The 16,592-nt window shown below is 46.4% G+C and overlaps 1 protein-coding gene and 2 long non-coding RNA genes across 27 annotated transcripts in view; 2 read left to right on the top strand and 1 right to left on the bottom strand.

Annotated features, from left to right (window-relative positions):
* Positions 1-38: 38 nt before the first annotated feature.
* LOC310850436 lies at positions 39-8,557 on the top strand. 6 transcript variants are annotated; one of them, XR_014567303.1, is made up of 3 exons: positions 39-125; positions 4,397-4,463; positions 7,581-8,557. It is a non-coding gene; the product is annotated as an uncharacterized lncRNA (long non-coding RNA). The 6 variants fall into 6 exon arrangements; XR_014567304.1 differs by lacking the exon at positions 39-125 and adding an exon at positions 286-624; XR_014567305.1 differs by lacking the exon at positions 39-125 and adding an exon at positions 3,591-4,154.
* Positions 7,785-16,592, bottom strand: part of MACF1 (microtubule actin crosslinking factor 1) — a 292,549-nt gene continuing 283,741 nt past the window's right edge. For 12 of the 20 annotated variants that reach the window (XM_083751563.1, XM_083751565.1, XM_083751571.1 and 9 more), the window contains 5 exons: positions 16,373-16,441; positions 13,659-13,870; positions 12,961-13,071; positions 10,971-11,094; positions 7,785-9,558 (listed from right to left, as the gene is read on the bottom strand). In XM_083751563.1, the coding sequence (XP_083607689.1) occupies positions 9,302-9,558; positions 10,971-11,094; positions 12,961-13,071; positions 13,659-13,870; positions 16,373-16,441 (773 nt within the window). In that variant the 3' untranslated portion in view covers positions 7,785-9,301. The remainder of the gene's footprint in view (positions 9,559-10,970; positions 11,095-12,960; positions 13,072-13,658; positions 13,871-16,372; positions 16,442-16,592) is intronic. The other 8 variants (XM_083751572.1, XM_083751568.1, XM_083751577.1 and 5 more) reach the window with 3 other exon arrangements.
* LOC310850441 lies at positions 13,717-16,383 on the top strand. The gene is made up of 3 exons (XR_014567315.1): positions 13,717-13,853; positions 15,855-15,893; positions 16,254-16,383. It is a non-coding gene; the product is annotated as an uncharacterized lncRNA (long non-coding RNA).

Below are 16,592 nucleotides of genomic sequence, written 5' to 3'. Positions count from 1 at the left end.
TCCGGCGCGCCGCGGCCGTCGGGGCGGCCCTTTAAGCGGCTTGAGGCGGGAAGCACGTGCTGCTGCTCGTCGGACGGGCTGGGCGGCCGCTCGCTTGCTCCAGCCCTGCCCTCCGCCGAGCGACGGTGAGGGGCCCTGAGCGCGTGCAGAGTGCCTCCCCCGTGGCCAGGAGCGAAGCTCTCTTGGATCGGTTCCCAGGAAGGGAGGCTCCCGAGCCTCCGACGCGCCCCGGGAGGCCCCGGGAGGAGGCCGCGCGGCTGCGAGGGCCACCTCCCCGCCTTCTTTCACACAGAGCCGCCTGAGCCGGCACCTCCCGCCTCCTCGGCAGCTGCTGCTGCTGCTCCGCTGCTGGGATCCCGACAGGCAGCGCCTCGGGGCAGAGACCGCAGTTCTTTTGCCACGAAGAGGCAGAGCCATGATGGCGGCACAAAAGTGCAGCTCGGTCGCGGCCTGAAGGGGGGTGGCGTGTCCGCCGCCTTTCTTGGGGGCACCCACAGAGGACAAGAGAGACCGCAGGGCGGCATATCTCGGGGACTAGTGCTCTCTGGGCGAGCAGGTGCTGCTACCTTACGATCAAGGGTCCCGAGTGCAAGAAGAACCAAGAACCGCCTGCGCAGGTGAAAGGTATCGTGGGTCTCTTGGACTCCATTTCCCATTAGCCCCAGCCATCATTTCTAGCTGTCGGGGCGATGGGAGTTTAAGGCTGTGCTCTCTCACACTCCTGTTCATTGACTGCGTGTCCGGTGCTGGGGTTTTCACACGTGGTCGCAGTTCTCCAAAATGCACGTGTATGATATCCCGTACAGTACTTTTTTATAAGAGACTGCTGCTCGAAGCCGTTGCTTCTCAAACCAGGCAGCTTCACGCCGATTGGAGTCCTTAAGCCACTCCTCATTAATCTCTGGCCAAGGTGTGAACACCTGTGCAGAGAGCAAAGGCGCGCCCCGCCACAAAGGGAGTAAGCTGTGCTGATATGAACAGGTAGCGTGGAAAGAGCTGTGAGACAACTTCATTGCCCTCCAAGGGGGTAATGTGAGCACACCCACAGAAACTTTGTCATCCTGTTTTAACCGGCTTATTAACCGTCTTGCTCTGAATTACTTGGTTGCAATTCTGCTTCTTCCCGACCGACAGAGGACCCTCCCCGGGAACTCTCAGCGCTGGTAGGACTTCTCAGATTGGTTCTCCAGGCTGAGTTTATAACAATCCTCTCTCCCTGTGCTCTTTCCTTTTATGATATGTCTCATCACTAACATTTGCAAGCCATTCTGGAAGCTCTTCACCACCACCCGCAGAATACCAAGATAATGCTATATTGGCACCTACCCACCCCTCTGCAATAAGTCCATGATGGTCAACATACTCTGCTACAACAGGATAGGGGGACACAATGTAGGGGGAAATAATGGTTGTAGACTGTTCTGAAACTACTATCCATAAATTTCATCACTCAAAATTCCACTATTATATGAGTGGGAAAGTCCCTGTTCCCAACATTTAATCAGGCTGCTGAAATTGACCTTGGCAAATTCCTGTAAGAAATGACCTGATATTGGATAAAATGTGGGGGTGGGGGGACAGAACTTAGCTATACATGGGAGTTTGCACTTCTCTGAGTGTCATGACATAGTTGGTGACAGCTTATACAGTATGTATCAAAACACACATTTAAACACATACTTATGAGAGGAAATTCATATTTAAGTTAGGGTTGGCTGAACTATTTCTTGTTTGTTTCACTTACATTGATATCGACTGTTTTGTTTTGGCAATATTTTGGGGGATGAAACAATATTCTTTGATGGAGAAGGGAACTGGAAAATCTGCCATTTTGTTTCCCCCAGAAATCCCTGTTATGAGGTGCTGTTTGAATTCTGAGGAAATTGTAAAAGCTGCCATCTTGAAGAATGGTTGCCTCCTTTTACTGTTCACTTGGAGGTGCCATTATAGTGGACAGCAGAGTGTCTGTGACACAATGTACACTTTTATGGATTCACTGCCCCCACCCTGGCAACTTATTCTGAGAAAAGACAAAGACAGGAAAAATATTTGTCAACAATAACCATATCCTGTAATCCTATTATTAATTATTAACAATTTCTTCTTCTTCTTCTTCTTCTTCTTCTTCTTCTTCTTCTTCTTCTTCTTCTTCTCTTGTCAATTGTATATCACAAAAATAAGTTTGTAGTAATATTAGTGGTCAATGTATAAGTTATAAGTATAACTTATACATTGGTTCGTGAATTGGTTTAAATGAAAGCAAAAAGGAAACAGGACAGAACAGAGTTAACAGATAACATTCAACATGGCTAAATGTCTAATCAGGAGCCCTTGTGGTTGTGCTTAGATTCAGTATGAGTATAATAGTCATTTTTCCTCTTGTGTTACTCATGAAACAATAAAGATTTGGTATAGTGATGAAAGTGAGTTGGGGGTTAAAAGTGAAGATAATAATTTATGTTTAAATTATTTTATAATTTAATTATAATTAATTATAACATATAATTATTTTATAATTTATTACATTTATTTCAACCAGATTGAGCCAAATGCCGATTGTTCATTTTCTGGAATACTAGCATATGTTATGAAATTAAACCACACCGGAATAAAGCCATCTTTCTTGATCTGTCCACATGTCAACTGTTGTTTATTTGTTATATCTCAAGGAGGGATGGTTCCCAAACTGTTTTATACCAATTGTCTATTGTTGTGTCGGAAAGGTCTTTCCAGTGTCTGGTTATGTTGTGTCTTGTCACTTGTACTAAATGGCTTATTAATCCTTTATTATGTAGATCCAGATTGTTGTCTTGAAATATATTTGATGAAGCTAATTCTGGTTTGACTTCCAATTGTTGTTTTGTTATTTTATTAATTTCTTGGAATATCGCATTCCAGAAAGGCTGGGTTTTTGTAAATCCCCACCTCATGTGGAGAGTTGTACCGGGTGTTGGGCAGCCCCTCCAGCAATGTGGTGAGGCATGGATGGATCATTGCCAGCTTCCTAGAGGTTAATTCTCTATCACTCACCAAAATAAATAGGTTTTTTGTCCATTCCATTGAGGTGGCTCAAGGTTATAGCCAAAATTGCATTCATGTTGATAGGGTCAAGTGAACCCACTGATGCACTGAGTAGAATTTTATAGATGTTATATCTGGTCCTTGTCCTTCTGGGGATATTATAAGGGTGGCTGCTATACTGGTAATTGGGCTAGCCAAAAAAGTGTGGATTTGGTGGAGTAGCAGCCAAGGGGTTTGTAAGTTTCTTAGTTTAGTCTGTATTTCTTGATCTCATAGTGGTGTGTTTTTGTTATAAAAGTCACATGATCGGTATTAGACCTTTAGCTAAATGTGAACTATTTTGTGCCTCTACAGCTTTATTTAAAAGGTTTAATAGGTGTTCCATATCATGGGGGGGGGGGGCATGGATGGAAGAGAGGAAAAGTTGAGCAGTAATGTTTGATGTATCACAGTATTTTAATATTTTTTGGGAAGCCGCCCAGAGTGGCTGGGGAAGCCCAGCCAGATGGGCGGGGTATAAATAATTTATTATTATTATTATAGTAAAGAACTACACACTGAGATAAGCCCCATAGAACTCAGTTGGTTTTTCTCCAAAGAAAACATGCCAAAGAACCAGTGAAGTGATTTGGTGATGGGGCAATTTCATGAAACTCTTTCCCCTCAGATGACTGGGTCATTTCACTTATTTTTGGTCAAATTCCTCTTCCTCCCCTTTTTGGGCAACCTTGTCTGTTTTGCGGTCCTGAGGTAATGGTCATGCCTGTATGCTACCTTTCTACAGTTCAAACCACGCTCATGGTGGCTTACAATGTGAAAAAAATATGTAACTTCAGCATAACAAAAGTAGTCCTAAACAATAAATAAAATATATAAAAAACCCAAACTGAACAATTTCCACATAATTCACAGCAAAATCTAAAATAAAAATACAAGAAACTAACAGCAGCAACTCCCCTCCCAACCCCCCCCAAAAAAAACCCCACCCCCGTTCTTTCATTCTGAAAGTGGCAGTTGGGGCTGAGGGCAGTTGGCACCCATGGTTGCCATGACAATGGGGTTCTGAGCCTGACTCACTGTGAAGCAGGCAGCCGGTCCTTGTGGAGCCCCTCTGGACTTGGCTGCAGGCAGAGGTACGGGGTGGGTGGGAGTCTCTACTGCCAGTTGATTTGTGCTAGGGCCCTCGAGAAGAGATTATTCAGAGTAAGTGTTGACACCCCCAGCCACAGTTTGGAGGGGGAAACAGACCCACTGGGTCAAATTTTTCAGAGTCCCCCAGACCTGACTGCACCCTGGCCCCAACTGGCATGTAGTTGAGCACCCACCCAGTCCATCCCTCCCTCAGACTCAGATGCATTTCTGCTCTCCCTTGCAGAATGTCCAAGAGACGCTCATCTGCTGCGTGTCAGGGAAGAGGTGGTTCCAGCGGCTCATCTTTCAAGGTATGTGTCAGAGCTGCCCTAGGTCCCAGCTCACAAAGGACCAACGCCAGTTCTTGTTATATACAAAAGTCTTTATTGAAGTTCAGTTTCGATTTCAAAGCCGCGGTGCGCAGCTCTACATCTTGAACTCTAGACCGGTGAAGCTCCGTCTGAATCTCCTCCCCCCAGACACCAGTTTAAGACTCTAGCCCTGCTCCACCTCTTCCTCTGCTCTTTCCTCCTCTGGGTCCGCCTGTCCGCTGGGGTCTTGCACTTTCTGGACTCTTCTGACGCTGAGTCCCCTGAGTCTTCCCCCTGCCTCCGGCAGGCTTTAGGACCTGGTTCCCAATCCGGGTTTTCTGCTGGCCCGCGCGCCTGTACATTCGAACTTGGCACCCGCGCCCAGCCGGCAACCTTCCTCCTGACCGTTACACTGCTCCTGTCACTGCTTCCCCCTTCGGGGGGGGCTAGCTGGGCCTGACCTCCCCTCCGTTCCCTCACTCTTCAACAGAGGCGTGGTCAGCCCTGACTCATCTTCTCTCCCTGCTGGAGGAGACGCTGGCCCTGATGCATGGGACTCTTCCCCCCCCACTACGCTCTGGTGGGGGAGCTGGCCCTGATCTCCCGCTGCTGCTTTGGGAGTCCCCGCTGGCTCCTTGCTTCTGGTGCGTCCCCCCTGGGACCCCCCTTGCCCTGGCCATCGGCGCCCCCTTCTGGGAATCTTCTGATTCGCTGGAGAAGCTCATGGAATCTCTCGGGCCACTGTCATACTCCCCTACGCTGCCCTCCGATTCTTCCCCTTCGCTCTCCATTTCCTCTCTCCCCTTTGCCTCTGCTCCTGAGCCCCTGACAGTATGACATCTGGCTTCCTATCTATTATGATTAAAAGTAGCCCCATCAATACACATACACAGAATTTAGCAGTGTTTCATAAGCTGGGAAAAGAAGCGTCTCTGCCCCCAAAGAGCTTCTGGTTCAAACTTAAATTAACTGAGGTGATGAAGAGGGGGAGAGAGAAGGGTAGGAAACAGATGGCATGACTTGGATTAGTATTCAGGGGGTTCCATACTGAAAGTGGGGAAGAGTGGAATCCACATGACCTTGGGGTTTTTTTGGGGGGGTGTACTCTAGGATGGTGCACCTGTCACTTGATCCTTTGGCACCCTGAATCCAGTTGAGACCTGCATCTCCCTGGAGCATGACACTAAGGATTCAGCACGTGACCTATTAGCTGAAGTCAGTGGAAAGAGAAGTTGTTGGAGAAAGGGTGCATCTAGGATTAGGAGCATTTTAAAACTTCAGAGGCTGAGCTTGCCTGTGACCATCTATGTGCCTTATATTGACCCAGACTATTAGCCTATTCAGCCCAGGACAGTCTAGCTCTCCAAGACCCCCAACAAAGTCCTTGCTCAGCTCTGGCACCTGAGAGCCTTTTAGATATGGGGATGCCAGGGATAGAACTGGGGAACCTTGTGTAGTCTAGGCATGTGCTCTGCCCCTTGATCGGGGCTCCTCCTATAGGTAAAAGGCTGCAGTCTTGGATAAGAGGGAATTTAGCAGCTGCATCTTGTCATGCCAGAGTCCTGCCAAATCTCTTCTTCACGCATATGAAATTTACATGTGGCAGCCTACCCCTAAGCACAATTTCTGGATGTAAGACTGCTTGAAAAGGCACAGGAGCAGAGCCTGGAGAACAAATGACAACTTTGTTTGCTTGTTCCATGTTGGGCCCTGGGAGAACAACCCCATTTGTATTGATTTAAAAAGGGGCAGTTGTGGCTCTGGATTCCAGGCCTGTGTGTTTACATGGTTGCCAGGACACAGGCGTTGTGAGCTGGTCTTGCCCTATGGAAGCCGGCTGAAGGATCCAACGCTGCTCAAGGATTGACTCACTAATTGCTTCTCCTCCCCTGTTGAAGTTCTCTATCTGTCTCTATAGGGCAGAGAAATTGTGATGGTAGAATTGCTCCAAGAAAGCCAGAAAAAAAAGAAATGTTTTAATTGAAGTATTGGGTTACTGAGTGTGTGCACTCCATAGCTCTGGAGGGCAGTGTCAACTTACTTGCAGGGTTGCCAAATTACAAGAATATTGCTATAATCATTGCCTACATAATTACTGCCAAACCCCATGTTGCCAATTTCAAGTTCATAAATGCAAATGCTTTGCTCAAAAAGAAAAAAGCAGGGCCCAATTATCTGTGGAAACAGGAAACTTCCATCTTTACATCCATTACAACATGGCACCATTGGCTTAGTGGGACCACAGACAAGGTGTTTTGTATTGGCTGCAGTATAATAGAGAAAGTGGAATATTTTTCTCCCTTCTCATGACACTGGAACTTTTGGACATCTAATGAAGCTGAATGTTGGAATGTTTGGGACAGACAAAAAGAAAATCTTTCTTCACATAATGCATAAACTATGGAACTCACTCCTACAGGGGGCAGCGATGTCAATCAACGTGGATGGCTTTAAAAGAGGACTGGACAAGTTAATAGACAAGCCTATCAATTGCAACAATGCTCTGCCTCCATGGTAAGAGGCAGTAATATTTCAGAATCCTAGTTGCTGGAAACCACGAAGAGTTCTCTTGTGTTCCTGTCCTGCTTGTGGGCTTTACACAGGCTCCCCATATGGTTTCGGCGGTCTTAAGTATGGAAATGAGCACATTCTATCCTTTTATCATTTGTACACATCCTTGATGCTGCCTGTCATTTAAGTGCTTCATACACACATTTACCTAACATGTCCAAAACAAAGCAAAACCAAACGCTGCTGCGCAACAGCCAGGAGCATGGTGAGTTGGTCTCTCTTACTGCAGAGGCCCTTTAGGAGATAGTGGACTGGTTAACTTGCCCATAATTTGTAGTTGTCTGGTACACATCTGTTGGTTTCTATGGTTTGGAAGTGGTTCCCAAATGTGGTGGGGTACTGCCCCTTGGGAGGCAGTGGGATTACCTAGGGGATTGGTAAGAGGCAAGGGTTTGGAAAGCTGGTACCACTGGAAGTTCATCAATTTTGTTGAATTAAGCTAAATAGTTTTAAATGAATTTTGAATAAATGTGCAATTAATTGTCACTGTTTTGAATTTGAAATTTGTTGTCTTCCATAGTGGGTCATTCTCAATGTTTTTTATAGGGCAGGGGGCACTGGGGATGATCATACGGAACCAAGTGGCGGAGGCTCAAAAAGAGTTCTGGAACCACCGCATTCGAATAAATAATCACAGAGAAAGCAGGCAGCTCTATTCTGTGCCAGAGGAAAAGTGATTGGCCGGGAAGACACACCTGTACTCTTAATGCTAATCCAGTGGCTTCTTCCATGGCATAAAAAAGAGGCAAGTTTCTTTTTATTATTACTGCAAGCAATTTTAATACAAAAAGTGTCTTCTTTTTTAAACAATTCATTGGTAGAGCTTCAGGTTCTGGCTCAATTAAACCAACTGAGAGAATCACACAGCAATATGGTCAGTCAGAGCAGGGGAAAGAGCAAAAGTTAATAAATACAGGAAGACCAAGTAGCCCCCAACTCCCTGCCCCTCCCCCTTCTTTACTGTCCCAAAGTTGGCTTTACTTTTTAAAACATCCCTCCTCTTCTTCTCCCCTCCACAATGGAAAAAATGATCATATAAAAGCGAGCTGGGGGGCGGAGGGGGCGGCGCACAAGTGGGGCTGCTGGTGATGCGCTTTAAAATTCCCAAGAACAAGCTCCTGTGCGTGTTGAAGGCAGCTCTGTCGTCTTCTTCTCCCCTGGAGTGTGGAGGGGCCTCTTGGACGTCAGTATGGTCAGAAGTGGCATTAACCAGTTGAGACAATAAATAGGAAACAATGCAGTTAAATAGCAGTTCGTGAACTAAAAAGTGAAGTCAGTTTTTTTTTGTTTTAACAGCAATGTGAGAGAAGAACCAAGTTTTGTGGGAACTCCCCTCTTTGGCTCCACTGCTCAAAGGTTTTGCTGTGTGTGCCCCAACCCCAGGCATCGTCCACACAGGTATGATGCTACTGGAGAGCTTCAAGTGTAAAATATTGAAAACATAGTATTAGTTGTTCTTTAAAAGCTCAGCGGCTGACAGTACTTTCATTTCGCTAAATACAGCATTTTAGTGAACATCTTTACTTGTATGTAGCATGTGTGCAATTTTTTTTTAATTTATTAGTTCAAACTTACTCCACTTTATCTTCAGGTAAAACCACAATGATTTCTTTTAAAAACTGGAAACAGAAGCCCCAGATCCCATTCACCTCACATTTCTCTCTTTTTGAGGTATCCATGATTTACAAAAAGAAAAAAGAAAAAAAAGGAGAGAGAGAGAGAGAGAGAGAGAGAGAAAGAAAGAGAGAAAGAAAGAATTCCTTGAACACTGCTGGATATTCAGGTGTTGCTTTTAAATATAATTTACCTTGCTGAGACAGCAAGTTAAGTTTTTATAAAGATGCATTTAGGAAATAATCCTAAAAGATAAAGCAGGATCACTTCCTGCACTGCACAGAAATCCTATTTATATAATTTTTTTTAACTTTTTGTTTTTACATTTTCACATCTTGACCTTTTGCTTGCTTCTATTCTCTCCCACATTTCATTTTTTTTCCCTGGGCCCTCCCAGTGCTAAGGAGGTCACCAGAAGGCAAGTTTTATCTACATAAATATTCACATGAAAATAGTAACTTACAAAAAAAGAAAATTAACAGAACAAAATAAGGCAGCTTCATAACACAATTAATCTTTTACACTTTTAACAATATAATTTCTCCCATGTAGAATAAATATACATCCAATGTATGAAGCAGGGTTAAAAAATGGACACAGGTTTTTTTTGTTTGTGTGTGTGTATGTGTAGATGTGTGCATGGGGTCTTATTATTATCTCTTGGGGCCTGGCGTCTTGGGGGTGGCTGTGGTCGCTTTCTTAGACATGGTGGGGATTTTGGAGGGCTTTGCCATGCCCCGTCGGGAGCTGCCCTGCCCCCCCGTTGCGCTGCTTTCGGAAGTGTCTGAGCAGGCTGACTGTGTCTCTAGGAGGTCAAAGTCAGATGCGTCGCTGCCCCGCCGGCTGCTGGCCCGGCTCCCTGCCCGGCTCCCTGCCCGGCTCTGAGGGCGACTGCTTGTTTTCTTAGGATCTGAAAAGTAAAACAGATGTGTCCATCACCACCATGGAAGCCCAGGAAGGCCTTACAACATGCTATTGCTCCGTCCCTCGAGGGTAGCCCCCGTCTTGTTTTCCAACTAGATGCCACCTTCCCTTTAGACATCCTCTGTGTGTGCTGGAATGGTGGCTCTCACAGCTACCACAAGCAGTTGATGCCTGAGCAGTCAGGCCCTCCCCACAACATAGCTGAACCTATTTCAGTGTACTACTCTCTATAGAGATACCCCTTGCTCTGGAACTGCCTCGCAGCCAGTGGGGGTGACAGTCAAACTGGCTGATGTTGCTGTATCATCATCGGTGCTTCATTCCACTTTGTGGCCAGGCGGGGTCATGTGTGGGCTTCTTGAAGAAATCACTGAAGCATGGGGGTTTCACTTGCTATTAATTTCTCAACAATAAGCTCCTGCGTATCCCATATATATTTCTACTCAGAAGTCCCACCGAGTGCAATAGGGCTTATGCACAGCTATGTGGGGGCAGGGTTGTGGGCTAAAATAATAAAACTTTGCATAAATGGAATTGGCTATAGTGAAAGTGTGCTTAATGTTCAGTTGGCGCCACCTGCAATAGCTCTGACCCGGTGACTGGTGCACACAGAGAAATGGCCATGCTCCCAAGAGCACAGAAAACCAGCTGCAATTTACGAATGTTGAGGACATTGAAATGAAACGAAGGGGTTCTAGTGAATAAGATAAATAAGAGTATGAAAGAAGGTATAGATATTGGATGAAAATTTGAATAATATAATATGTGAAGGAATTTTTAAAGGATAAAATTAAATATGAATGAACTTGCTAAATTAATTTTAAAGTGGAATACAAGAAAGGAGGGCGGGTGGGAGTCAAGAAAATAAGGTTATGATGGAAATGAATTTGAAAAGAGTTCTTTTTCTCTTTTTATGTTAAATTTTTTAGGTTTGTAATATTCTTTTTTCCTGCTTTTTGGCGGAGTTTTGATTTTTGTTGTTGTTGTTTGAATGTTGGTGTCTGTTGGGGTTTTGATGTCTATTGTTCTATTGTAATCTTTTATTTTTCTTCTGAAAAAATTTAATAAAATATTAATAATAATAAAAAGAAAACCAGCTGCAAGTACACTTGAGGCTTACAAGGGCAGAGTGAAGACTGTTAGCAGCAGGAGCCCCCAGCCTGTCCCCACTGGAAGTAAGCCTCATCAGGGAGGCTGGAATTACTCACCCCACCTAACAGAAGTAGAGGCTGAAACTCAGAGCACCTTGACCCAAGTCACACTCCTGTGTTCACCTGATTTTGTTCATTGTTTCCCACAACCAAAGGAAGCCCCGAAGTGATTTACAAAACAAAGAATGAAAAGGCAATACATGCAGCATACAAGCAGGGACTGTGTCACTTCCAGAAAGGCACTTACCAGCCCGACTAGTTTTGGCACCTGAAGACACTGGTGAGGAGCTGTTACTGGTGTCGCCAGCGAGAGAAGTCCGGCTGGAGTGGAAAGTGGGTCGCTTCAGCTTGCTGCTTGAAGAGGGAACGACCTTGGGAGAAAGAGACGTTTATCTCAACAGTAATCATTTGCTTCCTAAACAGGTGATGGTTGAGAAGATCCCTGCACTCCAGCAGCCAGACTGCAGCCCCCACTGCATCTTAAAGGTCAACAAGGAATGAAGGAGCATCAAGCCCTGCTGTCCCCTCCCCATGAATCACAGAGGGGCTCAACAGTTGTTAAACAAGAACCCAGAAAGACTGAATTGTGGCTGCTGTAGCCAAGAAGTCCCACATGGGAACTTCTGTGGACATCCAGCTCTTCACCTGCCCATTTTGCTTTCTGCTAATGGACATGAACACATTTACAGGGCTGCCTGCCCACCCACCCCATGTTCCTCATGACCTTTAAGGTGCTGCGGGCCAAAAAGAGAAGCTGACAGACAAGACACACCAAGAAGGCCATTCTCTGCTATTAGTCCTCTTTACCACCCAGCGCTGGATGGCAGGCTCATTAATTGGACCCCTGTCCTTGCCGTCTCTAGAAAGGGCAGAAAAGAAGCTCCTGAGCACTTGAGCATGAGCAGCAAGAAGGCACCTTTGGTGAGGTTTAGTCCAAGTCATCACACCCCTGTCTAGAAAGAGCAGCGGATCCACTTGGCCCTGAACAGTTCTACTTGTGCCCCATGGAAGAAGCAGGACAGAGAGCAGCTCGGAACTGGAGTGGGCGGGATCCTGCTCATTTTGGACACCACAGCTGCAGCTCCCATCAGCCTCTTTAAAGCAGGTGCAGAGCAGGATGCCAGCTACTATTTCAGTGGGAGGAAAAACTGGAGGAAAAAGCATCCTCCCAACTCACTCCAGTTTCCAAGCACTAGATGTGAAGGGAGTCCATTGCTAGTGCACCAACTGTCTTTGCCTTTCTAGTGGAGCAAAGCAGGGAAATGCTTAATCTAAAGCACATGCTTTGCACATGCAGAAGGTCCCGGGCCCAGTCCCCAACAGCAGCTCCAGGTAGGCCTGGGAAAGACTCCTGCCAGAGACTCTGGAGAGCTGCTGCCAGCCTGTGTTGACAACACTGGGCTAGATGGACTCAGGCAGCACCCTATGTTCCGAAAACAGCTTCACCAACTTGTTGCCTTCCAAACATTTTGGAGTATGACTCTGATCACCAGCACAGTGTGTCATCTAAGACATCTGGAGGGCACCCAGTTGGAGAAAAGCAAACTGAAGCAACAATCATTTCAGGTCTGAGCAACTTATATGGACACCAAGCCGGCAGCCCATCATTAATACCATCCCCATTCCTCCTGTTTGGCTGGGACTTACATTCCCATGACTGTAAGAACTGCCCTGGTGGGAGGGAGGGAGGGAAAAGGATGTCCATCTAACCCAGCCTCCTACCTCCAAAAGCAGCCAGGCAGATGTTTCTAAGAAGCTTTTCCCTTCCAACATTCTCACCTGCGTCGTATGTGGGATGACAAATTGAGGGGTTTCTGTACAGGCACAGGCACTGATTTTCAAAGTGTTAACTCGGCTGTTTTATTCATGAGTCCTGACTTTTAAGTGGTATCCTCCTCTATCATATCTCTTTCATTTAATGTTCTAAAACAGCCCAAAACTTGAAAGATTTTCTCACTTTGAACTCCTGGGAAAATGTTTGTTCTTTCAACACAAACTGGTTGCAAACTGTGTGTTAACGTTCTGTTGGTTTTGAAAGAGTATTTTGAAGAACAAATCTTTTTGTCTTTAAGAAACCAGAGTTAGAAGCCCCATGAGCAACACAGCAGCAGCCCTAGCATGGAAAGAGGTGTTATCAAGCGCTGTTATAACAAGGAAAGCATTAAGAGAGGGGAAAAGGAAGCCAAGGGGGCTCCTCTTTTTGCAACAGGGACTGGCCCATGTAAGCCATACTCTACCTCAGAAGCAGACAGGTGGAGGTCAGCATTATCGTAGCCCCTCAAAGGGGTACCTGCCTTGCTGTTTACCAACCAGGGTTTGTCATAACTGCGAGTGAAGTGATGCGGAGTCTGTGAAATGGAAAATCCAAAGAGAAATTGAGGGAGAGGGAGGGAAGGGGAAAGGGAGTGAAAGGAAAGGAGGGATGGGGCGGGGAGGGAGGTGTACAGAATGGAAGGAAAATAAAAACAGAAAAGTAAATAAACCCTAAAATAAAATAAAAAAACAAACCCAACAGGTAATGAAAGGAAACATACAAAATGGGCGACGAGATGAGAGTTACATAAGTAGGGGTTGTGCTCTGTGCCCACTGCCAACATGGCCATCTCACCCAGGCCAAGCGTCGGGGAGAAAAAGTCTCAGGATCACAGAAACCAGGAAAACAAACCAGGGATGGCCCCAAAATTAAAATGAGACACAAACAGACAAGTGTAATTTGGGGGAGGGGAGGGGAGGGGAAGAGGAACTCCGCCATTTCACTCTACCCACCTGGATGTGACAACATTTCATTTTCATCGTGGGCAGAAATAAATGTTTGAGTGACCCTGAAAGTTCTGTCCTCTGTGGACAGGCCCCACTGGACACTCAGAGGCCTGTACCTGACCTGGAGCAACTGAGTGACAGAAGCCATTTTTAATGGTTAAAGAAGCCCTCTCACCTTTGTCCCGCTTGCAGGTGTGGCTGGGGAGGAGGGCATCGAAGTGCAGCTGTGGTTGCTCTGGCTGGCGCTCGAGCTGGACCGCGTTGGGGAGGCTGCCCGAGAAGAGGGCTTTGACCTGCGCCCCCTGGACCGGAATGGCGCCATTCCCTGAGAAGCTCCCTCTGGGAGAATGAATTTCTCTCGAAGTTCAAGGTTAGTTCTTCCTCGAGCTGTAGGAAAGGAACCACCATAAAACATGAAGAAAAACAAGCCAAAGAAACCAGAGTCTGAAATATAAACAGATGGCAAAGCCAGGCAAAGCCAGATGCTTCTGACTCCCTGGTGCAGGCTTGCTGGGGTGTGCTTTGGATTCTTTCCTCCTCCTTTCAGTTAATTTTCTGTGAGACAGACCCCTTGCTCTTCTCACTTTGCCACACCAGCAGCACCTTAAAAGTCTCAAGATAGAGAGGAAAAGTCTTCCTAGGAGGGGAAAGATCTAGGAGCATTCTGTAGCTCATATAGAAGCCCCCCACCACAAACATCATTCAGAGCAGTGGTGTTTCAGCCTGCACCAGGGCAAGTCCACACACTTTTGAAAAGACTCAGATATGCAACCTCTAAGCACGTATAGACAGCGCCCGTCTCGTCTATACCACCAATGCCATCTATTACTCACGTCCTTCTGTACAATCTGCTTTACAGGCTAGTGAAGGATCCTCTGGCGTGGGGGGAGTCTCCTTTACCCAGTCTCAGTTCAGCACCAAAGAATTCTGGAATAGCTCAGTCAGCAGAACATGAGACTCTTAATCTCAAGGTCGTGGCTTCAAGCCCCAGACTGAGCAAAAGATTCCTGCATTGCGGGGGTGAATAGATGACCCTTGGGTTCCTTCCCAACTACAATTCTATGACCCCCCCAGCTGTGGGAAGCTTGCTGACCCAAAGCAGAGCTTTCTCAGCTGCTGGCACAGCACACTTAGCTAAGTGTATGAGGCAAGAGGTCTGGGAAACAAAGTGTCGTCCAAAGTGCTCTCAATTCATTTTCACCTGATTCTCAAGAAATGGAAGGAAATAAACCTGACTTAAAATTTGCAACCAGGATACAGGAACATAGGAAGCTGCTGTATACTGTGTCAGATCATTGATCCCCATAGCTTAGCATTGCGTACACTGACCGGCAGTGGCTCTCCAGAATTTCTGGCAGGAGTCTCTTCCAGCCCTACCTGGAGATGCCATCAGGAACTTAACCTGGGACCACCTGCAGGCAGAGCAGTTGCTCTCCCACTGAGTTACACCCCTTCCCCAATTTTCAGTTTCCTTCCTCTGCAATTATAACCACCTGCTTCATAGCAAAACAGCGGGCATATTCTTCAGTTTTACAGGAAAAACAGCAACAAACCTAACAAACAGATACACACAGCAAGGAGCAGTTTTGTTAATTGAGCAAGACACCATGCATAAAGCCTTGCCAGGCAGAAAAAGGGGCAGCTGGAGATTCCACACATTAACTACCCCAAGACAAGCAATTGCAGCTGCCAAGGGGACTTCCAGAGAGGGGCTTAGCTTGCAAACGAGCTATTGAGATACCGCAAGTGGGTTGTTGGTAACTGGGTTTATATATATATTTATCAGATTTCCCCCAGTAAGATCAAATTCAGAGTTGGTACAAGCTGGCTTTTTGATGCCAACAACGTTGTGTGGACTCTGTAAAACACTTGCATGCATCAGGAGCGCTGATTCCATGATAAACCCCCATCTGGAAGCACCCCTAGGATTGCGCCAGAACAATCTGCGGACGCCTAGCAGGAGTGCTCAAGAGCAGCACCAGGAACGGAAGAATCAGCAGTACCAAGAGGCAATCAAGAACAAATCCTAGAGAAGCTTTCTTGAACCATAGGCCCTCAGATGCTTTGAACTACAACTCCCATCAGCCCCATCTTTCATAGTGCATGCTAGCTGGGAATGATGAGTGTTATAGTCCAAAACATCTGGAAAGCACTGACTGACGAAGACTATCCCAGATGTTTTACAACATGGCAGCATGCAGCCACATTCAGACAAACTATCATAGGAGGGAAGGGGAAAATGGCCACCCAACAGCCACAGGCCAAAAGGAATAATCTGTCTTCAAAGGAAGGGGGCCCAGACTGCAGGCTGGAGGGTTGAGTGGGTAGCCATTCCCTCACAAGCCTCTAACATCAGCCTTTTGTCTTCCAGAACACCATATTTACTTACAGGCAATTTCCAGGAGAAAAGGTAAATGATATAATAGAAAAGGGGAGGGATTTTTTTTGGGATTGAGGGAGATGCAGACAGGGCAAGAAAGGAAGCTAGTCTGGTGTTGAACCAGGGCCCAAATCCCTGCTCCTCACTCGGGGCAAGCTGCTCTTGCTCAGCTGAACCCATCAAGGCTGCTGCGAGCATAAGCTGGTGCAGAGGATACATGTTGCAACCCTTGGGAAAAAGTGAATGGTGATTTCAGGGCCAATGTGACAGACAGGAACAAGATGAGGCAGGGGCTGTGAAGCCTACTCAACTTGCAGCTTTCAGCCCAAACCAGAAAAAAGGGGGGTCTTTGTGGGTCTCTCTGCCCCCACCCAATGCCCTTCACTACAGCAAAGTACTATTCTGGGCCAGAGGGGATGATGGGGAAGATCAAGGCAGGTTAGAGAAGCAAAGCCATTCTCAACAAGTGGAGGAGTAGTAGTGCGAGGAAGCCAAGAAAAACCGCCAACCTATCGGAGACTGACTGGCAATCGAAGAGCTGGAATCAGAGCGTTTTATTTTACTTCCCGGGTGGTGAACTAGAATAAAGAAAATACATATATACAAAGAAAAGATAGAGCAGGAAAAACAAACAGCAGTGGGGGTCAAAGAGGAGGAGGAGGAGGAAAAAGGCAAGGAGAAGTCCCTTACACGCTGGCTGGCATGCAGGGCAGCCATTTTAGAGGAAAA

This window comes from Podarcis gaigeae (assembly GCF_964106915.1).
Source record: "Podarcis gaigeae genome assembly, chromosome: 8".
Lineage (NCBI taxonomy): Eukaryota > Metazoa > Chordata > Lepidosauria > Squamata > Lacertidae > Podarcis > Podarcis gaigeae.
This window is presented reverse-complemented; position numbering and strand designations above follow the sequence as displayed.